This window comes from Sinocyclocheilus rhinocerous, unplaced genomic scaffold (assembly GCF_001515625.1).
Source record: "Sinocyclocheilus rhinocerous isolate Xijiao unplaced genomic scaffold, SAMN03320098_v1.1 scaffold938, whole genome shotgun sequence".
Classification (NCBI taxonomy): Eukaryota; Metazoa; Chordata; class Actinopteri; order Cypriniformes; family Cyprinidae; genus Sinocyclocheilus; species Sinocyclocheilus rhinocerous.
In genome coordinates this window covers 1,189,933-1,216,242 of record NW_015665007.1, presented here as the reverse complement: position 1 = coordinate 1,216,242, position 26,310 = coordinate 1,189,933, and the positions used below count along the sequence as shown (strand labels likewise).

The window sequence follows — 26,310 nt, the reverse complement described above, 5'->3', positions numbered from 1 at the left end:
ACCATAAAAATTATAGACCCTTAATTTTTTTGTAAGTGGTCAAACTTACAAAATCAGCAGGGGATCAAATAATTATTTTCCCCACTGTATATATATATATATATATATATATAACTTCTTTTTTGAAGAAGAAGAAGAGTAAATGAACATTCTTAATACAAACTAAAGCAACTGTTTAAAAATAAGAAAAAAGGTACTGCAACCTCCATCCACATCCACTCCCTAGAAACCATCTCATTGATGCAGCTGTCACAGTTGTATAAAGTCTTAATGCAGTTTTTACTGCATTTAATATCTAATATATAACAACTGGGACAATTAGGATAATCAAAAAAGCTGAAAATCTATTTGTGCAACAGTGCAATGCAAACCAATCATTGTTAGTGCATCATGCAGGTTTGGATGACTGTAATCTGTGAAGTGTTGTGCTCGTCTGCTGTGCCGTTCTGAATTAATGAGGTGGAGTGCTGTAGAGACATGTTTAAAGTTTAACTGATCCCTCTGATCCTCACCTCCCCGAATCATCTCCTGTCGCTCTCTACTGTGAGCCTGGAGAAAATCCCGGTCCCTACAGCCCTACCTCTCTCTCTATCTGTCACTTCCTCTTTCTTTTACTTTATCTATCATCTATATCTGTCTGTATCTGTCTATGTATCAAGTAACACTGACCTCTAGGTTCAAGTGTATTCAAAACAGAAGTCAATACTGATGAAAGTGTGCTCTGTTCAATGCTTTATCCTCCTGAAATGTTTTTGTAAGATGCTGTGTGTGAGTGTGTGTGTGTGTGTGTGTGAGTGTTTGTTAGACCCGTGTGCTTATGTTTGTTTTGCATGCTCTTGTTTGACCCACCCTGGATGTGCTTTTCCACTCGAAGAGTGGTTGAGGGAAAGCTCATAAAACCTTTACAGTGCAGGGACGGCAAACTGCCTCCATGTTGTACGAATCAAACTCCACGACAACCGTGTGTGGTGTAATTAAATCAGACAGCAGGTTATTATTATGTTTAACATATCTAAATGTCAACAAGATCACATCATGCCACGAGCAGCTTAATTGCTTTGAAATGAGCGTGGATTGTGACCTGCTGGAATCAAACATATTATTCATTATCTCTCTTTCTCTCTCTCATTCTTGTTCAGATACAGTAATGGAGCAGCTATTATTTCTTATAATTTTCTACTTGCTTCCTACTCTCATCTCGTCCATACATAATTCAACGACCGGAGGTAATGTGTGTGTGTGTGTGGATGGTTTCTGCTCCGTGCATGTTGAATTTAACACCACAGAATGTCTAAAGTGGCCCACCTCTGTTGCTTTGTGAGATTAAAGGGTGTTCTGTTTAGATTCTGTAAACTGAGTTTCATGGATTTCAAAGAGCTATCTGCCCTCAGTCCTCATGGGATCATGTTCAGCCGGAACTATAGAAAGAAAAAAATGGATTGCCATGTCAGTTCTCCCTTTTCATTGTGAAAGCAATATATAGCCTACACAATCTTAATGAATCAAAGCAATTCAATGTCTTATACAGTTCAGTTCGCAAGTTTACATGCCCCTTGCAAGATGTGAAAATGTTTATATATATAATATGTGAGAACTATTTGACATAAAATGTGATCATAATGTATTTGTTTCCCTAATATGAATCATTTTTAACCCTATGTGACTCTTGTTTTTTTTTTGTGCATCATCAGATGACAGTAATTATACAGGTAAGACGTAAAATAATCTAATATGGTTATTTCATTTCTTATGTCAGAGGTCACATTTCCCAAGACTGTGTCCTAGGTCACGTCTCATGTAATTTCAAGTTTTTATAAATGTGCTAAAAGGATGTGAGATGTGCTAAACGTGTTGCTAAAATTCTCAGTATTGGTTTGCTCGCGTTCCTGGATGTCTCTGGAGAACGGGAGGGTGGCGCTGCAGCCCCCTGGACAACCAGTAGAGGGCACAGTTCTTCACTACAGCTGTCATGCTGGCTTCCTATTGGAGGGTTTCAGTATCTCACACTGTACCAAGCTGGGCAAATGGGACTCTCCTAAACCACTCTGTGTCTGTGAGTATGTTTATGATTTAACGGTCGATCACACAAACACAATGTATTTGTTTCCCTAATATGAATCATTTTTAACCCTATGTGACTCTTGTTTTTTTTTTGTGCATCATCAGATGACAGTAATTATACAGGTAAGACGTAAAATTATCTAATATGGTTATTTCATTTCTTATGTCAGAGGTCACATTTCCCAAGACTGTGTCCTAGGTCACATCTCATTTCAGAGATCACATTTACAAAGAATTTCCCTAAATGCTGTTATTTTACAGCTCATATCTGTTTATCACTTGACAGTTCACTAAAAACAAATAGCAGAGTGTAACATGTGACCCTGGACCACAAAACCAGTCATAAGGGTCAATTTTTTTGAAATTGAGATTTATACATCTGAAAGATGAATAAATAAGCTTTCCATTGATGTATGGTTTGTTAGGATAGAACAATATTTGGCCGAGATACAACTATTTGAAAATCTGGAATCTGAGGGTGCGAAAAATCTAAATCACCTTTAAAGTTGTCCAAATGAAGTTCTTAGCAATGCATATTACTAATCAAAACTGAAGTTTTTATATATTTACGGTAGGAAATTTGCTAAATATCTTCATGGAACATGATCTTTACTTAATATCCTAATGATTTTTGGCATAAAAGAAAAATCGATAATTTTGACCCATACAATGTTTTTTTGGCTATTGCTACAAATATACCCCAGCGACTTAAGACTGGTTTTGTGTTCCAGGGTCACAAATGAGAATGTAAAAATGTTAATAAGCTATTTTTTAATATATATATTTATATATTCAAATTGTAGACCACAGTTCGGTCGGTTGAAAATCTAAATTGTAATGCTTAGTTCAACCACAAGGGGGCTGTATTTTACCATCAGTCGTTCGAAAACTGCTCCCTCAATTAATCAAATTATTTATATTATTTTAGTGCTGTGTCTCTCCCTCAGTTAAAATGTATATGGAAGTGTGTGTGTATATAGATATATATATTATACATTATCATGTTCATAAATTCATTTAGTTTTACCATCCAGACCATTTCTGTTCCTCAGACTATTAAACTTAGAGAAGTAGCTCCGGTTGGAATGTTCTTCCGCGGGATGTGTGCAGTTCTGTTTATTAACCGCTAGAGCGCCAAAAGTTACATAGTGCTGCTTTAAATAATTTATTTGCGAACTCTTGTGTTACGCGGTGGACACACTTTATGATCCTATTTATTTATTTGATCAACAACTAGATTTTCAGTTACAGTTTTTCTCAATTGCTTCTTGAATCATTCCTTAAATTTGCAAACCAGTATGAGCATTTCTCGAAATAATTTGTACAAACAGCACCACACAATGGATTACTTGCAAAAGCCTGTAACTTGCTCAAAATCCTTAGTTCATCTCTCCAAAGAAAGTATTTATGCCAATGACCATGTCCTGACAAGTGAACAAGTTCTTTTATACAAATATAGACTGTATATATGTGTACTTATGTGTGTGTGTGTATTTGTATAAAGTATATTTACAGTATAATGTGAAATGCAAGTGGACTAATATGAAGCATTACAGTAAGTATACAGTATTACAGTACATTGCACATTGTTTGATTACATTACATACCTCTACTGTCTACAAAATTTGAATGATTAAGGACACGGTTGTTCTCCCAATATTCGGCTGCATCTTTCAACCTGCCTCAGCAATTGTGAGATCATAATTGAGAACAAGACTATTTAACAGAGAACCAGTATAATATAGTTTGATCAACATGATATAAGCAACTGATATGGGAAAGAGCAGACAATTGTACATACTCAATTGCATGAATGTACAAAAGCATTCACAATTTGTTCAAAAGAATGAGAAACTGCTATTATGATGTGCCTAGATGAGGTAGAGGTTGAACAAGTAGTTTTGAGAATTTCAATTATGTTCTGAGAAAGTACCAAGGTGACTGAGTGAGAAAAACTGTAAAATGTATATGAATCTGCATGACAGTGATCCTGTGAGTTTTCACCGTTTTTCTCACCAAATTTATACCTTCATCAGGTTTCTTTTGAATTGGTCATAAAGTGTGGCAAATATGTTTTAAGATCTCATTGAGGGCCATTCTCATTCTTGAAACCATTTGATTGGTCAGAAATCTTGGTAGTGCAGGATGAGTCATCAATAATTTTTTTCTCTTTTCCCAGAAGTGAAAACTTTTGTAAATTTTTATATGTATATATAATGTTTAGTACACTAACATATACAGTAGATGACTTCAAGGCTAACACATTTGGTCTAAAAGCTACAAAACTCTAATTTTGATGTCACAGGGTTTTGAAAAGTACAAATATTCCATGTATATATGACAAACATTCCATTTATATGATGTCATGTAAGCTTCATGCATAATGATAATAAAGAATGAGCAAAATGCTGTTTAAAATGATTTTAGATACAGTATAGAATAAAGGACATCAAATTCATGTCAACTTCCCCACTATACAATCTCATTATAATTTTTCAGGCTGCCAGAGTCTCTCAGCATTAACACAAGCGCTTCTGCAAGCACAACTGTAGCACCCTCTCATTCATCCGTCCCTCCCTCTTATTGCCTTCCATTCCTCTCAATCCCTCTGTGCTTTCTTTCATTTCCCCTCGTTTCTTTCAGCTCTGCTGATTTAGACTATCAAGCCTCACGAATGCCCTCTCTCTCTCGACTCCCTCTGTTAACTCGCAGCGAGAGATCGCCGCCTACTTAGTGCACTCTCAGCAGGCTGAAGATTAACACTCGGCCAGTGTTTAGCTCTGTGTGTATTTCTGCTCTGTGTGTATATGAATGTATATGAGGTTATGTGTGTATCTTCGCACAGTGTGTGTTTAGGTGTGTGTCTGCGTAAATTCGAGCCTGTGTGTACGGGGTGGCGATTACATCGCTTTTACTGTGGTTGTTAAATGATAATTCAGCATAAAGGTGACCTTTTATTTGCCAGCCCTTTATAAACCCCTCTATAGGATGTTGTTGCTTTATGAACAAGAACTGACCTTGTACATAAAATCACATTCTGTTTTGTAAACATATTTACATATCACATAAACTAATGGGTAATTATATATCCTCACAGGAGGCTCCACCGGCCTTTCTTTTATTAAATAACAACTAAAGATCAGGGATGAATAATTAATGACTGGCATATGGAGAGAGCTGATTCAAAGGGAGCTCCAAATGTCACTGGAGCATCTCAGGTCCTGAGGTTCACGGTAGCTCAAGTAATCAACTTCAACGAGAGTATGTTTGGAAGGTTGATTCCACCCCCCACCCCCCCCCCCCCCACAATCACAACAGACTTGGCCAGCTGACCAATCAGAGTAGAGTAGGCTTATGTAAGGGAGGGGATTACAGACCTTAACGTCCGCATGAAATTTAAATTTACAAAATTAATTTTGTTAGTGCCCATTGGTAGTCTTGAGGTGAACGATGTACCCGTGCAAGTTAATCCACTGAAAAAAATAGTTTGTATTGGTAATCTTTAATCAAAATTTGAACATTTTCTTCATCTGGAATGGCATTCCTGCTCTGATGACATCAGTTTGACGGCTTGGGCAGAATATGCTTAACCACGCCTCTCCAACCGTTAGTTTGCTGCGAGGGAGAGTTGAGAGCAGGAGCGCAAAAATAAAACCCCGCCCTCTCTTCAATATTCCGTTTCAGTTGGAAATACCTCACGATACTAAAACAGAGATTATCTTACTATAGGGAGATGAGAGGGTCTGTATTACTTACTATTGGAGAAAGCATAACGGCTAATTTGGATCACATGTCCCTTAATAACCAATTACATTACAGCCTTGACGTCATTGAAATTCAGTCAGAGCTGTGCGCAGAACGAACGGTACGACATCAAAGTACTGCGAGAGCCATAATAGAGCAGACGACTGGTTGTGGCTAGAAGGGATACAGCAAAAACCGGAAGCTAACAATAAATTGAATTTTCTACCTATTAGATTGTTTTATTAACGTCTACACCTACCCCAACCCTAAACCTACCCCTTACAATAATGTAAAAATAGTAATTATTGTTGTACAGTGTGAGAAAAATTTGGATATATTGATGTGCGCATGCCCAGTAGTTTTTGCTGTATGCCATCTAGCCTTAACCCAGGCGACTCTTTAAACTTTTTTTGAAGCGCTCTCGCAGTACTTTGATGTCATGAGCCGATCGATGCATCTCAAACAAGCCTATTGTCTGCAGCAGCTTCTGTTTCACGCGGACTTTAAAGTGCCCCTATTATGCCTTTTCGAATATTACCTTTCATGCAGTGTGTCATGTAGTTGTATGTGAACATAAACTATCTGCAAAGTTGTGAAGCCGACAGTGCACAATAAATAAAGTTATTGTCTATCAAAAAAAAAAAGAGTCGGCTTGCAATCGCCTAAACGAGTCGTCAGGAATTCGAATCTTAAGCCCAGTTCACACCAAGAACAATAGCTATAAAGATAACGATATTAGCATCCACACCAGCAAACTATATCGTCTGTTTATCCCAAGCACACATACATCTGCCGCTTTAAATTCTCGAGCTCGTTATAGCAGGATGGATTCTGATTGGCTGTCAATGTTTGTATCGTTCATCAGCTGGAAAAAATCTTTCTGGAAGTGATTCCAAGGATATCGTTTCTCTGTGCCTTTATCGTTATAGTTGTGGTGTGGACTCTGCTATTCTTTAATATTGAGAACGATTTTTAGAACTATATCTTTATCGTTATCTTTATAGTTATCGTGCTTGGTGTGAAGGGGCCTTTATTCTGTTACGGCTCTACGTCACGAAGTAACACATTTGCATGATGTCTGCCCACGTTCTACGTCGCCAACTTGCCTGCCCACTAACAGTAACATTTCTGTGTGGTTAACATCATGTCGAGAAGACGCTGTATCCTACGCTGTGAGAGTACCAGTCGTGCTTGCGAATCAGTCTCTTGTCGATCAGCCAGTTCAACCGTTTCATCATCAGACTCCGGCTCGAATTGGTAAGGTACAATCGATACCATCTTTTCTATGTATTGACAAGTCTCCAGGTCTGTCATTCCGTCATGACAATGGGCGTTTCGTTACCGACACGTGCTGTACGCTGTAGCTGAATGTCCTTGCATGGCCTAGTCAGAGCTCAGACTTAAACCCCACTGAAAATCTTTGGAATGACTTGAAGACTGCAGTCTACATACGGTCACTATCAAATTTAACTAAACTTAAGCAGTTCTGCAAAGAAGAGTGGGCAAACATTGCAAAGTCTAGATGTGTGAAGTTAGTAGAGACAAATCCCAACACAAGGGGGTGATCCTTTTTGCAACTCTGGTTCTGTTTTTTTATTTATTTATTCTGACATATTGGTGTTATATCTTTCACTTGGATGTTATAAGTTGCACTGAGTAAATAGCTGGATAAAACAAAAACTGTTTGTCTTCATTTCAGGCAGCAAAGCAACAAAATGTGATTATTTTAAAGGGCGGTGATTCTTTTCTATTTCCACTGTATAAGGCTTGTAGAGACTTGATTGTCAGAGGGTTTAGATTTTTTTTGTATGTGTTTGTTTTCTATGTTTTCAATAGAATTCTAAAGCCTAATAGCCAATAGCCTCAGCTATTGATTGATGGATGGACAGACTGACAGAAATATATATATATATATAGAGAGAGAGAGAGAGAGAGAGATAGCGAGAGAGATTGAATTACCTTTAGAGAGAGATTAATCACCTTTATCACCTCTATTTATCACCTTATAGATAGATAGATAGTCCTTATTACGTTTATTTTTCTATCTGAGTTTAGCTCTATCATGCATTAATCAACTGTGTGACTTCTGAAAATGATTCTGATTCAGTGAAAATGATTTTGATTCAGAAGAGAGTTTACTTTAACCCCGCCCCCATCCAGCTATACAACAGTACTACTGTTCGTCTGTCAGCGGATCAGTTCTCTGCTGTCTGCCCTGTGTACGGATCTCAGTGTACGGCGTTTGGTGGTCAATCTCTCCCCCTCTCCTCCCGGCGGATTAAAGGATTATGCCGCAGCACAATTGTTATTTTCCAGTATTCTGATCAGATGCGGGAATAATATGCTCGACAGTTTAAAACTTAATCACGTTTCGTGAGCGGCGCGGTAAATAAAGCAACACCAGAGGATCAGCGAAGCGCGTTCTGACCGACAATGTCGCGCAACATCACCTGTTTTTCTCTCCTGTCGTGAACCACGAGCATAGCTGCACTACAAACACACCGTCTGTGACTGTGAAAGGGAAAGAGACAATAATTGCCGATGGCGCATTTGTTTTTACCCATCATTCAAAGCGTGATTTCTGTAGATTTGTGCTTTTACATGTTTGGACAGTTGGGTTCTGTTGAAGCGCTCTCTGTGACAGGACATTAGTGATTTGGTGTCGGAGTCAAACTGCGGAGAAGAATCTAAAAGATTCCAAAGAATCTTAAAGACACTAAATAAACAGAAGATTCTAAAGATTCTGAGATTCTAAAACATTCTGAAGATTCTAAATATTATAAAATATTCTGAAGATTTCGATGAGTGTTAAAGATTCTGTGTATTTCAAAGATTGTAAAGATTCTAAAAAGTATTTCAGAAGATTCATAAGATTCTAAAAGATTCATAACAAAAGATTCTATCAGATTCCAAAAGGTTCTGAAGACTCTAAAAGATTCTGAAGGCTCTGCAAATTGTAAAAGTTTAAACAGAAGATTCGGACCTATTCTAAACGCTCTCAGGACTAAATAAGTTACAAGAAAGCGCGCAAGATCAGATGTCTTAACGCAATAACTGTGTTACGACGCGAAGAGCTCGTAGCCATGGCTGACTGACATCAGATATGAAATTGTAACTGCTGTATTGTAACATATAAGTCCCAACGAGCATCTGTCTGTAATTTCATATTGCGCTTAAAGTGTTCAGCACTGCTGTTTTTACGCGTTCCGTGCACGGTTCTGTTACTTTAAACTGGACTCCTCGCACGTGCGGACACTTTCAGCTTCGGACACAACCGCATAATTTAAGATAAAAGCGTATAAATATTAAATTGGATATTGATGGCATCCACGGAGAGGGTCAGGACCTTGGGGAGAGTTTGGCGAAGCTTAGCTCTCTTTTACGCACTGCTTATCTTTCTCTCCTGGCCGTGTGCGGTTGCAGGCAAGAAGAAACTGTACATCGGAGCTCTGTTTCCCATGAGTGGAGGATGGCCCGGTGGTCAAGCGTGTCTCCCCGCAGCCCAGATGGCTTTAGATCTCGTGAACAACCGGACCGACATTCTGCCAGACTACGAGCTGGAGCTCATTCATTACGACAGTATGGTAGGCACTTAACATTTTACATTTACAGTGTCCATAATACATTAAGGTTTATATATATTTAAATAATATAAATATTAAGTACTTGTTGTTTTGCTCAGCATTTAATCATATAATTGCGTTCAAAATTGCAGTTGACATAATACTTCATCTGCATCAGTGATTAAGTTTCTCAGTGTGAAATGATCAGAACAGCTCCCACAAATGTGCAAAATGAATCCAAAATTAAAGCAAAAACAAACTGGCCCAGCACCAGTGTTATTTTAGTATAATTTAGGTATTATTATAGTTTTTATTATTTTGAAACAGTTTTTATTTTTTACATTTACTGTTTTCATTTTAAGTGTAGTTAAAGTTTTAGTAATTTTGTTGTGTTTTGTCATATGTAGTTGTTTTTGTTTTTTATGTCTATATAGTTTTAATTTTTAGTTACGTTTTATTTTGAATTATTTTGGTACTTCAAGTTAAACTAAATTAAAATGAGAAATGTTTCCTTGGCGACTAGTTAAAAAAAAAAAATTAAATTTAAGTTAGCGTTTATTTCAAGATATTTCAAAGATATTTTTATGGTTTTATTTTCAGTTGTAGTTAATAACCCTGCCAGCACATGCTTTTGTAGTGTTTTTAATTTTGCATGATATTAGCACATATGCAAACTTAATTATGCAATAGCATACGAAGTAAGTTACTGAATACTTGATGAAATGTTCTAATGTATCTCATGGCATTGTTACTGCAGATAAATTCCTTATTCTGTATGCGTTTAGTCTCCTAATCCCACTGTCATCTTAACTAGTTTAATTGCATTACGTCATCAGCAATAGTGTTTTTCAACCATGTAGGAATGAATGTTATACTTTTTAGGGGCTTTTGCTAAGAAAGAAGAAATGTCATTGCCCTCTTTACCTTCTGTTAATTTATTCAAGTATTTCACGTTCAAGGACTGAAACAACCAGATGTTAATTTAAGATGGTAGAAATTATCAGCGTTTTGCAGGTGCTTCACTGTTGTGGCAGTGATTGTATCTTGAGATTCAGGAGTTGGTGTCAAGTTGACATTGCAGTTGTTGGTACATTAATATTTCACAACTCACTGCACTTGGCTGTTATCAACAGCCTGTGAGGCTTCAGCTGCATAAAGTAATTTGGCTTACCAAAAATACTCATGCACCATAAATGCTTATGCTTTCCTTTAGCATTGCCGAGTTTTCCAAGACCACCTCCAAAGTGGATTCCTCAGTGTATTTTGTTTATTTATTTTTAAAAAGGATTTTTTTTTTGTGTAATATGCATAAGTGGAGAGAGAATTTTTCTGCCTTTTGTGGAAAGGTGATTGTCCTGAGTTTCAGTTCTGTCAGCAGCCACAAATAACAGTGCTGTCAAACCATTAAACCATTTATATCCTCAAATATGTCAGTGCTGGTTTGATATCTAAAACGTATGATAGTAAATATGTGAGATCTCTCTTACTGCCAATGAATACGCACTTTCAGAAGTTCAAAGCGGGGCCGTTTAGTTTCCCAGTGTGGTGTGACTATGCTGAGCTCCTGTAGGTGAGGAAACAGTTAAAGAGTGCTTTAAGTGGACAGAGATTAGTTGTATCATGGTTCTGATTGGTGAACCGCACTCTGCATTGCAATCGCACTCAATATAGAGGAAGAATCAGGGAGAGGAGGGTTGGCATGGCAACAGCCACCAGTGAAACCACAGTTCAAACAAACTTGCATCCCTGTAGATCTTGTAAGGATAAGGAGGTCCTTCTGCAGACTCCTGTGTATCTGCAGCACCTGTCTGACCACTCACTATTGAGTGTTGTTGAATGGTAACAATAATCTGTAATGTGTGAAGATAATCATTGTAGACCCAGTTAGTTCGTTAAACCTCCTGTTGGCTTAAGAAACTGCATCTGCACCTGTGATTCTTGAGTTGAATTTGACCCACATTGAAAAGCATTTATAAATCTTTGGTACTAATATTTAGGATACAATGGGTGTATTAGGGATATTTCTTCTGATCCCAAAATGTGTTGTTAAAAAAATAAATATTTGAGTTATACAATTTGTGTGGAAAAGAGAAAACTACATCTAAAGGGCCTTTATTGTTGGGTCAAATTTGAAAGTCCATAACTGTTTATTGAAATATGGGTTCAAATTTGAAAGATAGAGCCCTTTTAAAAATGGGCTCTATCTAAAATTAAATTATTTTTTTTAATTACACATGATTATTGTATTAAAAGTATTTTCTTTACAAAAAAATCAATTTGTGTTTTTTTTTTAGTCTTGCATGACAATTTGCCAATGCACTTGGATTAGAGATCATATTAGCACATGAATACTTAATTATGCAAAGAGCGTACAAAGTAAGTTACTGAATATACTTGCTGAAATATTTTAGTGTATTTCATGCCATAATTAGATAAATTCCTTATTCTATATATCTTTTAATCTCCTAATGAGATGTGATCCCAAAATGCGTTATGCTAAAAAAATGATATTGATCGAGTTACACAATTTGTGTGGAAACGAGAAAATTACATATAAAGGGCCTTTGTAAATATAAAATATTTTGGGGTCAAATATGGGGTAAAATTTGAAAGATGGAAAAATACAATAAATACAAAAATTAAACTGAAATTTTATGAAACTTTAATTTTTAAATGACGTACGTAATTATTGTAGTATGTATTATGTAAAAAATAAAAATAAAAAATAGGACGAAAGGGTTTAATTGTTCTTTTCCTTTTTACATACTTCAAAATAATAGCCAAGTTTGGTTATCAGGGTACGTTTAATCATTTACCTGATACTTCCATCCAAAGTGACTTTCAAATGACAAGAAGCACAAGCAATTTATCATACAAAAGCGAGTAATATTAACAGAAGTGCAATAATCTTGATTTAATTCACCTTAATTCATGATTTAATGAAAATGCTATGTACAATTCCAGTTGTCATTACCTGCTCTCTAGAAATGTCGCCATTCCACCCATGTCTCAAGTCTCTTTTAATTTAGCATTAATCTTAATAAAAATCTAAGGCTTATTGCAGGTGCACAAGTAGAAGAATGCAATATCAGAAGGGCCAAGTGTGACATTGTATAAATGTCATGTGTTAGTATGCCGTGGAGATGGAAGAGCAGGTGTGAAGTGCGCAGACTCGTTGACATTTAAGCCGACAGATATTTTGAGCTTTTCCTCTTGATTGGGGAGCACTTCATACCTGGATGAGATTCTTATCAAAATTGCTTTCGGGTGTCAGAAATGTAATTACAAAGGGAGAAAATCAAATTTGATGTGGGTTTTGCATTTAATTGTTGTTCAAAGAATCTCAGGCAAGTTTGGGGCATTCTTTTAATCTTTCTCAAATAGCCAATTATCACGCAGAGCAATGCTTGCATAGAAACATGTAAGTTACCTCAAAATTCCAATTTCATTTGACATTTGATAAATATTTATTTCATAAATGAGTGTTATTATAGCCCCTGCCTTGGAGTGTTATTATAACCCCTCCTAAGGATTTTCATTTTTTCCTTCCTTTATGATGTCAAATTTAAAATGACACTTTGGACATTTGTTTTATAGTAAACCAAGACTAAATAGATTTTTACTTTTTATGAAGAAAATGCGAGGGCTGCTTGTCCATGCAAATCTTGCTGACATGATGCTGCGGTATTTGGTGGTCGCTAGGGTGTTGTGACTGGTTGCTAGGGTCAAAATAACCCACCGCTAAGTTTCTGTGATATTCTAAATATGGCTCGGGTTCTTTCTTTAGTGTAAGCCTATGGGATTTTCCACCCCCCACATTTTATCATCTGCCAGGCAAAAATTTTAATATCAAAGCTCTATTTGATAAGCCGTATGATTTGAGGCATCATTTACTGTATATACAAACAGCATGGAATTACACAACAAATTTAATATTTAGCTTGTTTAAAATATGAGAAGAGCATTAACATATACCGGTAATAATTACTGTTGTCACTAATCAAAATACCTGTAAGTTTTATTTTATCAGTCAGATACATAATGGAAATTATTAGCAACAAAGAAGGAATGGGATCAGACCACATTAAATTTGAACCGAGAAAAGAAGCAGGATACAGAATTGAAATTAGATTTTTGAATCTAAGGAAGTAGAATTATTATTATTATATATTAAAATATATTTAAAATATATATTGTAATATATAATTTAAAAAAAATAAAATTTATATTAAATTCAATTAGCTGATCGTCTTTTGACTCACTTATATAGGACTGAAGTGCAATTTTATATGTAATTTCATAATTCTACTGTATTTGAAATATGGTTAAAGTGTATTGCTGAATATACTGACAAGCATTTATGGTAAACTAAATAATACAGCATTAGCATGTACATCTATGTTAGAATGATACAAAATTGCACATTTCATAATAAAAATGAATAAAAACACATCTGACTTTTGGTTCATGCTATGATAGTGGTCAAAAATGGAAATCTCTAAGATACGGTCATAGGCGTTGATGCCAGAAGTTGTGGTCCATCTTGTGTGTGTGTGTGTTTTAGAGCAGATATTTACAGGAACCCCCTTGCACAGATACACTATCCCTCTCCAGATGGTTGCCATGGTTATATCAAAGCTCAGCCTGCAAACTTTGATCAATTATTAACCGTGATAGAGCGAGACCAAGGTAGAGAGAGAGAGCGATGCCCTGATGAGACACTTGTGCTTTACCTGTTTTAATTGGCATCTGTTGTATCCAGATTGTAACGAGAAGGATTTTCATACCCATTGCATGCTTTATTCATTCTCATCTGGGTTCAGGGATGCAGAATCGCAGCTTAGAAATAACAAACCAACACTTGCAAGTTAATGTGAGGTAGAACAGCAGATAAAGACTCATTCATGGTCTGAGTCATGGGAAGACGTGTTTTGATTCATTGGGATGAGACATTTAGCATTTGAATCTGTATAGTAAACAATGTCGAAGCTACATATCTGGCTAGCAGCTTGAGCTGTATGTGACAGTGTCTTTATTTGACGCACTGTGCTTGTATTCTCCAAATATCCTTCTATGACTCAAAAGTCAAAGGACTTTATCAGATAAGTATAAGTAGTGGAAATTATTTGTGGGAAATAAGGAATGGGATCAGGCCACATTAAATTTGAACTGAAAAAAAACAAAAACAGGATGCAGAATTGCAATTCGAATTTAAATCTATGGAAGTAGAATTAAAATGAATTGGAATTTTATATGTAATTATCAACTGTAGTTTTTATCTAGAATAGCAAAGTTTGTCAATTTGAAATGGCTTGACAATGCCTTGTTTGATTGTATAAAAAATTTCGATACACTTTAGCGGAGTACTTAATATGCAAATAATATACTTTCAAAGAAATATATTTAATAATATATAACTGAATGTAATGTTTTCAGGCATTCAATTCCAGGGTAATTGCAATTAAATAAAAAAGTATAGTTTTAATTCATATTAGATACAATTAGTGTAACTTCTTTTGACCCACTTAAGTTGGACTTAAGTACATTTAAGTACGCTTAAGTACTTTATATGTAATTTCATAATTCTGTTATATTTGAAATATGGTTAAAGTTTATTGCAGAATGTACTAACAAGCATTTATAATAAACTAAAATATATATAAATGTAATTTCCATTGGAACTTGTATGTCATATATAAATATATTTGTAATTGCACATTTGTAGTGATGACGTTGCAGTTTAGTACATTTAAAATATATTAACTATAATATCGGATAACACTCCAAGGTTAAAATTACAGTACTTTACATGTTATACAGTACTTTACATCAAAATAAGTGTACTACTTTAAAGTACAACAAAGATTATTATAACATAACATTTTAAAATGTACTACAAAGGGATAGTTCACCCAAAAATGAAGATTCTGTCATCATTCGCTGACCCGCCACTTGTTCCAAAGTGTTTCTTTCTTCTGTTGGACACAAAAGAAGATATTTTGGAGAATGTTGGTAACCAAACAGTTGACTGTAGACATTGACTTCCATAGTATGAAGAAATATATATTAATATGGAAGTACATGGCTACCATCAATGCAAACTTCAGTGAGTTAAGAAACATAGCAATAATAAACTCTCAAGTACATGTCAGTGGCCTTTGATTTCATTAATATTATATTATCTGCAAGTACAGTTAATTATACTTTTAAGAGTTGAAGTTCACTACAAGTGCACATTCAATACAGTTAAGTGCATTTTATTTTCACAGAGTAGATAGAGAATAGATACAGTAGTTTCCTGTGAGGCATAGCCAAATCAATTCAAATTCTAAAACTTGTTAACTGAAACAGTCCCAGTTCTTTAAAGGTGGGGTAAGCGATTTGTGGTAGCCAATGTTGACATTTGAAATCACCAAAACAAACACGCCCCTACCCCAAAAGGGTCTCGCCCCTATTTTAATAGCTCCGCCCCACACATACGTACGCAACCCAGGCAACGATTACTTCTGTGAAACAAAGCAAAACCAATGTTACACCGTGTCTACACCGGACGCGAGTGGCGCGGCGCGACAAAATACTATAGAACTCATTATAATCAGTGATGCTGTCTACACCATAGATATATATACATATCTATGGTCTACACTGGATGCGGCACGGCACGACATGACAAATCCCTGACAGAAAACTGCTGCTGCGTTCTATTCATGACGTATTGACACAAATTTCAAATGATTTTCAACGGTCGCTTTGTCGACACGGTGTTACTCGCCTATCGAGAAGAAACAAAGCAACCTCGGTGTCCGATCGCAGGCCTTCCACTCCTTGAGTTCTCTCCAGCACTGGAAAGCTGATCCGATATTTACACGGGTCCTACTTCTTGCCTTAAGCCTTCTTTTGTCCCGCAGACGTTTTCCTCTTATGTTTTTTTTATCCGCCATCTCTATCTTTCTGTCGCTCGAATTTAGCTGTTGCGGCGCAGACACGATGTTACTCACCTATCGAGAAGAAATCTGATATTTACACGGGTCCTACTTCTTGCCTTAAGCCTTCTTTTGTCACGCAGACATTTTCCTCTTATGTTTTTTTTATCCGCCATCTCTATCTTTCTGTCGCTCGACCCGCTAATGTCCATCCTGTGCACTGAACGCTCTCTCCTCCACATCATGAGTAGACACGCCCCTTACTGCTGATTGGCTACAAGTTTGTTTTGCTAGTCAGCCCCAATCAGTTTTCTAAAGCGTTTTTGAAAAATCGCTTACCCCACCTTTAAGTCTGAAGTTTTAGCCCATCCGTGTACCGTTATGTTGGACCCAACAAAAACAAAATTGTCCTTGTGTCCAACAGCAGTGAGAGAAGGAGCATTTTCTTTTTTTTTAGCCGGCGCTCAGTATTCTGGTCCAGAGACCTGCATAACCTTCACACCCGGGAACTTTTAACAGCACAGATGCCTCCGTCACGTCAAGCGTCTTCAGTTCCTTTCAATGGCTGCTTTTCCAAAAGCCGTGTGCTGAATGAAAATGCCTCAGCTCCCTGGAGACGCCATGAGAGACTGGAGCAAGGAAACCACACGTGTCTCTTTGAGAGATTTACTAGACTGATTCGATGAGTGATGTCTGGCAAAAATATTATTATTAGCTATTCTGGTACTAAAACAGATCCAAAGTGGGTGCTTTCTGACTGTCATCGTTTTTGAGACCAGCACTGTGTCATTTAATTCTAACTTTAACAAAAATAAAAGCATGCATGTCTCTCCTAATTAAGTGTTTCTGCTGATCGTTACCAAGGGCACCATTTTAGTGTGACTGCATCTGTGGCGTGCGAGCAGTCACCCCCTCATTTGTGAATCACATCCTGTTGTATTTGTCACATTGAACTGTAGCACGAGAGGTCTTTGGTTACAGCTTCATTGCAGTATTTTTTTTTCCTGGGCCATGAGATACTGTGCTTCTGTGCTGATTCCGTTGATACTTTATTGATTATGACATGCTCAGGTGAAGCGTTTACATCCTGCGAGCTTCAGTTAACTTTTTCAAAGGTGGTAGACTAATGGTAGTCTTAATGTTCTTTTTCTCTTTTCTTCAGTGTGATCCAGGAGAGGCCACTAAACTGCTGTATGACTTGCTGTACACAGAGCCCATAAAGATCGTGTTGATGCCGGGCTGCAGCTCCGTGTCTACGCTGGTGGCCGAGGCAGCACGCATGTGGAACCTTATAGTGGTGTGTCTGCTATGTATACATTTCTGTCTGAACTCATTATATCTGGATCGTTGATCGTTGGTTTCTCCATTCACCTGGATTTGACTGTAGAACATTATAGAGTTTCGTATTGGGAAGTTGGTTTGTTGTCATTCCTATGGAAGCTTATTTCTGCCATGGAATTAAAACATAAAGAACTGCGACTTTTTATCTCACAATTTTGACTTTTTTTCCCCCCTGATTCGGAAGATACAAAGTAAGAAGATATAAATCTGCAATTCTGAGAAAAACTTTGTGTAGTTGACACTTGAAGAAGCTGACAAATCAAATTAAATATGTCAAAAGAGGCTCTCAAGGAAGTGCGAGAACCGAATGAGAAAGTGTGAAAGTGAAAAAGGAATAAAATACACAAGATACCCATAGCAATTTGACATAATAATTAATTTTTCCAATTATTCTCTTTTGGTATCCGCCGAGGTTAGCAGGAATTTGGAAAGTAATGTTCTCAACACTGACTTTGTTCTCATCAAACGAGTTTACTTGTGTGAAAAAAGTTTGCATGTAATTTACAAAAAGTTGGACAAAGTGAGTTTATGAAACTCTCCAGGGAAACCTATAAGACTTCAGTTACTTTTTTGACAGATGGGTTTGTACTCTAGTAGATTATGACAGAGATGCTCATGAAAAGTGAATAACTGTTTATACGTGACAGTGTAGGCAAATCAACCCTTGTGAAAAAGAATTACATTTTAGCATACTTTTAAAAAGAGTTCTTGTTACAGAAATAGTATACTTTAAAAGAATATACTTAAGTGCAAACTAAATGTAATGTTTTCTGTCACTTTAATGCAAGTTAATTGCAATTAAACGAAAATATATTAGTTAAAATTTTATTAAATGGAATTTTCTGAACTTTAGAGTGCATTTTTGATCTTTATAGAGTATGTAATATACAGCATTTATGTAATTTCTATTGAAAGTTGATATATATATATATATATATATATATATATATATGTATATAAATAACACAAGTGTTACTTTAATGTGTAAAGTTGCAATTTAGTACATTTAAAATATATTAAATGTAATATAGCATAACACACAACAGTTAAAATTATCAAATACCTCTATAGTGTGTTAGTCAACACATCAAATGAAGTGCACTTCTTTAAAGCATGAAAAAATATTATTAAACATGATGGTTTAAAGTTTTACAAAGTGCACTTTTTAAAAGTGTACGGAAGTGTGTTAAGAAATAAAGTATTACATTAGAAGTACAATTTTTAAAATATTTAATACAATTAAGCACATTTCTTTTTCACATGGGAATGTTTTTTTTATCAGGCAACCTGGTTCATTGCTTGAAATACAAAGGTTTATTTCTGAAGCAGAAAGCAGTTAGCATTTCTACGTTGTGCCTTTCTAAGTACTGACACGTCAACATTGGATGTAGAAACAGATTGGCTTATTTATTCAGGTTTCTGGCTTCACTGGGTTGAAAGTTTATATATATATATATATATATATATATATATATATGTATATAAATAACACAAGTGTTACTTTAATGTGTAAAGTTGCAATTTAGTACATTTAAAATATATTAAATGTAATATAGCATAACACACAACAGTTAAAATGATCAAATACCTCTATAGTATGTTAGCCAACACATCAAATGAAGTGCACTTCTTTAAAGCATGAAAAAATATTATTAAACATGATGGTTTAAAGTTTTACAAAGTGCACTTTTTAAAAGTGTACGGAAGTGTGTTAAGAAATAAAGTATTACATTAGAAGTACAATTTTTAAAATATTTAATACAATTAAGCACATTTCTTTTTCACATGGGAATGTTTTTTTTATCAGGCAACCTGGTTCATTGCTTGAAATGCAAAGGTTTATTTCTGAAGCAGAAAGTGTTTAGCAAGTATTGACACGTCAACATTGGATGTAGAAACAGATTGGCTTATTTATTCAGGTTTCTGGCTTCACTGGGTTGACATTTACCCTTCTTCCAGTGTGTGCAGAAATCTGACTCATATTTTTGCACTGCTTTTGCTTTGTGTTTCGTTCTTTTCAGGGGTATCAAATAAGGTCAACCATATAGCTGAGTAAATCTTTCCAGTGTGCTCTCTTTATCCGTCCACCTTTTTAACTACTGTCTCCCTCTCTCTCTGTCTCTCTGTAGTTTTCATACGGCTCCAGTTCTCCAGCTTTATCCAACCGCCAGCGTTTTCCCACTTTCTTCCGTACGCACCCGTCAGCAACTCTGCATAATCCCACACGTGTGCGGCTCTTCCAGAAGTGGGGATGGACAAAGATTGCCACCATCCAACAGACCACTGAAGTTTTTACCTCAGTCAGTCCTACATCCAAAACTTTCTCTCTTAATTATCTCACTCAGTATTCTGTAGTCATGGTGTGGTTTTCCTATTGCTACCAGGTTTTCAAGATTTTTTTTTGTGTGTGTTATGGTGCCAAATACGATTTTGGTTGATACTGCCCTCCTAGTGAAACCACAAATACAATTCACTGTGTGAATTGCATCTTACGACTTTAAATAGATACTTTAAGAAACTCAGAAACTGCAAAAATCCACATAAATTTACACAGAACGACTAAATTTGGTGTTTAGTGACTTGATGTGCTCAGAAGAAGGAAGTTGAATAGATAGGCCAGTGTTATTACTAAACACCAAAATATTCATTGACCACCCGAAGAACTAATAATGAGGGGAAAATGTAGTAAAATCCATCCAACCATGTGTTCTTCTTGGCTGTGTGTAGCACCTACAGCTCTGCATATCCTATCATTAAAATAGTTTTTACGGCACATACAGTACAGGCTTTTGCAAAGCCTTTGCATTTCACATGCAAAGAAGTCATAAACACACAGCAACAAAAAAAACGGCATAAAAATTGTAAAGGTCACTAATAGGATGGAAATGGAAAATGGTCATAAAAACTAAATTATGACTGTGCTTGTGCAAAAAAACTTTGATGAACGCTATAAGTAGACCTCAGGGGGAAATTAAATGTAAAAATAAAAAAATTATACGACCCCTTTAAAGGAAGTAATTTTCCAGTGGTTTACTGTGTGTCTTAAAAGTGTTAGCGAGCTTAGCTGCCCCTTTACTCTAAGGTTAATGCCTCAGAGTGAATGGCAAAGATCGTGGTTGATTATTCTCTTCTTAAGTGATGAAAGACTTTTTAAGTCATTTTTCTTCATGTTAGCTGCTAGGAATATTGACCAAGTCATAAATCTCTCATGCATCGATTCAATATTGAGCTAGTGTAATTCCGCTAGGCTAATGATCCCCCTCCATCTCTTCACCAGCTAATCTCTTTTTCTCATTTACTTTCATCCCAGTCCTTCTCTCCTGTTCACATCCTCTTTCTTTCTCCGTATTCCTCCATTCATTGATGTCGGGGTGTCTCGTTGGCACCTTTTCAAAAATATGCTGCCTCATTGCCTGCATAGGTGACTGCCTTCTATGGAACTACTTCATAAATGAGTGATTTGTAGAGCTCTACATAGGCATCATATATAGCACTCCTGAGTGAATATATCAGTCATGTAATGAAATGAATTTTTATATTTTATGGATGGTTATATATTAAATGAGTCATGAGTATATCTATTCATTTGTTTTTATGTAATATTTTATTTTAACTATTTAATAAAAAAAGTATATTATGTTTATATATATATCAATCTTTATCGGTGTTATTTTAGCGTAACTGAGAAATGTTGCTTTGGAAACTGAAATAAGATTAATTTAATGAAAATGTTTTTTTTTATGCATTTGGTGTTAGATTCAGTTTTAGTTAACGATAATAATAACCCTGATCTTTATATTATAGTTGACAACTTTTTTTTATTTTTAATTATACTTTATGATACTATTATATATTAAATGAATTATGAGCATTTTTATTATTATTTATATATTATAAAAAGTATAACTATTTTTGGATGATAATTTTGTTTCTGGAGTCCACTTATATCGCCTTAAAATGGTCACTTGGTTTTGGAACGGGGCTCATATCACCATCTTTTTTCCATCTACCTTTCTTTCTGGACTGTTTTCTTTTTTCTATTTCCTTTACTTTGTCATTTTTTTTTACTTTGGTCTGCGCTTTGACCATTCATCTCATGGCCTCCTTTTGTTCTTCTCTTTCATTCGCTCCTTGATCTTTTCATGTGCGCTCTTCCTGTCTGTCCTCCGCTCTCCACAAACATCACTCCTGTCCTGTCACTCCTGCTGTCTCACCGCTCTCTCTTTCTCTCTCTCCAGACTTTGGATGATCTGGAGGAGCGTGTGAAGGAGGCCGGCATCGAGATAAGCGTTAGACAGAGCTTCCTCACGGATCCCGCAGTGGCTGTCAAAAACCTGAAGGTGCTTTGATGAAAAATTCACCAGCCGCTCACTTCCTCTCTTCAGCCTGTGTTGGGTAGCTAGCAGGCAGAGCGCATGAAAGTCTTATGTGAAATAAATCAACACTCAGAAGAATCGGTCCCCTCTGTCAGATCAAGTGACGGTTTGGATACTATCTTGGTTGCTACTGACAGTTGTTATTGAATAGTTAGACAGCATTTTTTATTGTAAAATTATATTGCATGTAGATCTCATGAGACTGTCTTTTTAAATGGTTGGCTTACAATATTTTGGCATATGCCTAGTCTTCTATAATTCAGCCAATATATCAAATCTTAAATGTTTTTAAAGGTCATGTGCATGATTTTTTATTTTCAATGCTACAATAAATTTTCCTTTCCCATCTTATTATGCAGAGACAACTGTGAGGAATCCTTGAAAGTGTTTAGGAAAGCTTTTTGAAAATGGTCATTATTTTTGCAATTCCATTTGGTTACGCTAATGTTGCAGAAATTACACACTTCACCTTTAAAGCATGTCACAAACAGAGTAAATTAAAGCAATAAGTCACAAGAAGTGTTCTTACAAATGGTTAAATCACTGTAACCCACATACTCATGTGGCTTATTGCTTTTATATAGTAATGTTCATATTTATAATAAATAATTATCAGAATAAAAAATGATCCTAGCAAGTAATGTAGTTCATTATCTGTAGGCTGTTTGCAATCTGTAGGCTGTTGTAGGCAATACACAGAGCAGCATTTACTGCAGCTGATCAAATCATAATTTATATAATTATAATAAATATTATTTTAATATAATAAATGTTATATAGTAATATTTATATTTAATAATTTTACATATTCTTATCGAAAGCATATAATTTATTTTATTTGGAACTATGAGTTTCGTAATTTGTATTAGTATAAATTTAAAATAAATCAACAAATCGTGGTAAAGTCATTATAAATAATAAATCATTTGTTGTCAGTAGCTGTGTTTCCATTCATGCTGCGAATTTAATCTATGCAAAAATATCAGATTATTGTGCAAACAATGCATGCATAAAGCCTTGTGTCTTCAAGAGAGCAAAATCGTCACTTCCAGGGAAAATGGTCTTCTATAATTCAGCCAATATATCAAATCTTAAATGTTTTTAAAGGTCATGTGCATGATTTTTTATTTTCAATGCTACAATAAATTTTCCTTTCCCATCTTATTATGCAGAGACAACTGTGAGGAATCCTTGAAAGTGTTTAGGAAAGCTTTTTGAAAATGGTCATTATTTTTGCAATTCCATTTGGTTACGCTAATGTTGCAGAAATTACACACTTCACCTTTAAAGCATGTCACAAACAGAGTAAATTAAAGCAATAAGTCACAAGAAGTGTTCTTACAAATGGTTAAATCACTGTAACCCACATACTCATGTGGCTTATTGCTTTTATATAGTAATGTTCATATTTATAATAAATAATTATCAGAATAAAAAATGATCCTAGCAAGTAATGTAGTTCATTATCTGTAGGCTGTTTGCAATCTGTAGGCTGTTGTAGGCAATACACAGAGCAGCATTTACTGCAGCTGATCAAATCATAATTTATATAATTATAATAAATATTATTTTAATATAATAAATGTTATATAGTAATATTTATATTTAATAATTTTACATATTCTTATCGAAAGCATATAATTTATTTTATTTGGAACTATGAGTTTCGTAATTTGTATTAGTATAAATTTAAAATAAATCAACAAATCGTGGTAAAGTCATTATAAATAATAAATCATTTGTTGTCAGTAGCTGTGTTTCCATTCATGCTGCGAATTTAATCTATGCAAAAATATCAGATTATTGTGCAAACAATGCATGCATAAAGCCTTGTGTCTTCAAGAGAGCAAAATCGTCACTTCCAGGGAAAATGGTGAAAAAAAAAAAGGTAATAGATTCTCAAATATCTTTTATGCTGGTCACATCCACATATTTTTATGCTAATTTTGGGATTGTGCATAAAACATTGGATGTAAATCAGGCCTAGTGACACTTTACTACGTCACATTGTGTGATGTTTCTGTGTCTTGTTTTCTTTTCTCTAATACGTCTCCAGCGTCAAGATGCTAGAATCATAGTCGGCCTCTTTTACGAGACTGAAGCCAGAAAGGTGTTTTGTGAGGCAAGTGACAATTACAATTCTTTTTACAAGTACATCTGAGCTGGCAATTTATTTATATCAATTCAACTCTATTCAGTTCGATGTTTCTACTCGGCTTGCGTTAACTCACTGAGGCTTAACAGAGATTAAAATATTGAATAAGATTATTGCTTTAGCACAAACCTTCAAAACATGGTTTCATCTTTGGCAGGTCTTCAAAGAGAAACTCTACGGTAAGAAGTACGTATGGTTCCTCATCGGCTGGTACGCAGACAACTGGTTTAAGATCAAAGATCCAGCCATCAATTGCACAGTGGAGAACATGACGGAAGCTGTGGAAGGGCACGTCACCACTGAAATCGTAATGCTAAACCCGGAGACCGTCCGCGGTGCCTCCAACCTGGTGAGTGGATCTTAAAGGGATAGTTCACCCAAAAATGCCGTGTGGAGTATTTTTTATGATGGATTTATGCACTTTATTTTGCTTCAAAATCTTGACCACTATTCGCTGCCATTATAAAGCTTGGAAGAGCCAGGACATTCTTTAATATAACTCCGATTGTATTTGTCTGAAAGAAGAAAGTCATATACACCTAGTAATTTTCATTTTTGGGTGAACTATCCCTTTAAGACTAATTCATATTGACAATAGATTTTGGGTGAACTATCCCTTTAAGACTAATTCATATTGACAATAGATGATGCTTACGTAAAAACTGTCTATAACAATTTCACGATGGGATCATAAATCCTTCAAAAACCCTCCACAGACCTCCCAAGAGTTCCTGGCCCAGCTGATGTCACGTCTCGGGGGGAAGAACCCAGAAGAAACGGGTGGATTTCAGGAAGCTCCACTGGCGTATGATGCTGTATGGGCTCTTGCACTGGCCCTCAATAAAACGGTGGCCCCCCTGAGGGCCAAAGGCTGGACATTAGAGGACTTCAACTACAACAACAAGGAAATCACTGCTGAGATTTACCGAGCCCTCAACACCAGCTCGTTTGAAGGAGTGTCTGTGAGTTGATGAAAAATAGCTGTCAAATAACATTGAGATAAAATACTCCAGAAGATAGTTTCCCAGACTTGTCAGAGAGTCTTAAAATCGCAGAAACATCATCAGTCTCAGATTATCAAATATTTTTGATAACAATGAATCTTGAGTTCAAACACATTATAGGATGATTCAGCCTTTATTTTCCCTTGATTTTTGCCTTTTATATTTCTGTTTTTATGATGAGTCACAAATGGATTTCATAAATGATGATTTTGTATTGATGTAACATCTTCAACTATTTATATTTATTCATTTGTGTCTCGTAGGGTCATGTCGTGTTTGATGCTCAAGGTTCACGTATGGCCTGGACTCTCATTGAGCAACTGCAAGGTACAAACAAAACCAAAAAACCGATGTAGAAGATAATGATAATAACAGTATTTCCAAAGATTTTCCAAAGATTATGATTGTAACAAACATGACGCCATTTCATCCACACAATTCTGCTGTTATAAATAAAGTATTCTTATATTTAATATTCTTATACTTATTCACATATATTTTACATATATATTTTTTAAAAACTTTACTTGGATAATCAGAATAATATGAATCATTAAATAAAAGGCCAACTAAGAGTGCTATTGAATGCATAATTTGAGCTGTTGTGTAAATTACACTGTGAAGGAAAAAAATTATCCTATGATGTATGGATGTCCACTGTTGGACATTATTAGTAGACAAATTAAACTAGTGAGAGTGTGAAAAGTGACTATTTTAGAAATAACATTTCTAAAAGTCCACAGGGCCTAAACTGCCTGTAGTTAAAGAAAAGCCCATCTATTTCCTCCTCATTACTTCACTGTGTCTGTGGTCATGTTTTAGTGTTAAAGATATCTGAATGTCTCATATTTCCTGTTTAGTTTCAATGAATGGTCTGAACTGGTGAGAGAGACTAATTTTTGTGTTGTGAAAGTTTGTCTACATAGTACATCAATGATTTCCAAAGAGCAAAGTTTTTCTACAATATGTTGCCTTTCAGATTAACTTTGATCAATGCAGTTGGGCTTTTTTTTTTATCTTCGACCCATTGATGCAGCTATAAATCGACTACATTTTCAGATTTGTCGAGTCGGCCCTCTTTTGAAGCTTTTATTGCAGTGCTTAGTGCAAGCAAGTTTTCTTAATGTGACCTTTAGTTGACAC

At 35.6% G+C, this 26,310-nt stretch overlaps 1 protein-coding gene across 1 annotated transcript in view; it reads left to right on the top strand.

Annotated features, from left to right (window-relative positions):
* Positions 1-1,873: 1,873 nt before the first annotated feature.
* Positions 1,874-26,310, top strand: part of LOC107730856 (gamma-aminobutyric acid type B receptor subunit 1) — a 60,952-nt gene continuing 36,515 nt past the window's right edge. The window contains exons 1-10 of the mRNA XM_016541802.1: positions 1,874-2,053; positions 2,167-2,184; positions 9,229-9,389; positions 17,454-17,588; positions 19,762-19,932; positions 21,871-21,972; positions 24,065-24,130; positions 24,321-24,512; positions 24,880-25,125; positions 25,431-25,494. Coding sequence (XP_016397288.1) covers positions 1,891-2,053; positions 2,167-2,184; positions 9,229-9,389; positions 17,454-17,588; positions 19,762-19,932; positions 21,871-21,972; positions 24,065-24,130; positions 24,321-24,512; positions 24,880-25,125; positions 25,431-25,494 — 1,318 coding nt within the window. The 5' untranslated portion in view covers positions 1,874-1,890. The remainder of the gene's footprint in view (positions 2,054-2,166; positions 2,185-9,228; positions 9,390-17,453; positions 17,589-19,761; positions 19,933-21,870; positions 21,973-24,064; positions 24,131-24,320; positions 24,513-24,879; positions 25,126-25,430; positions 25,495-26,310) is intronic.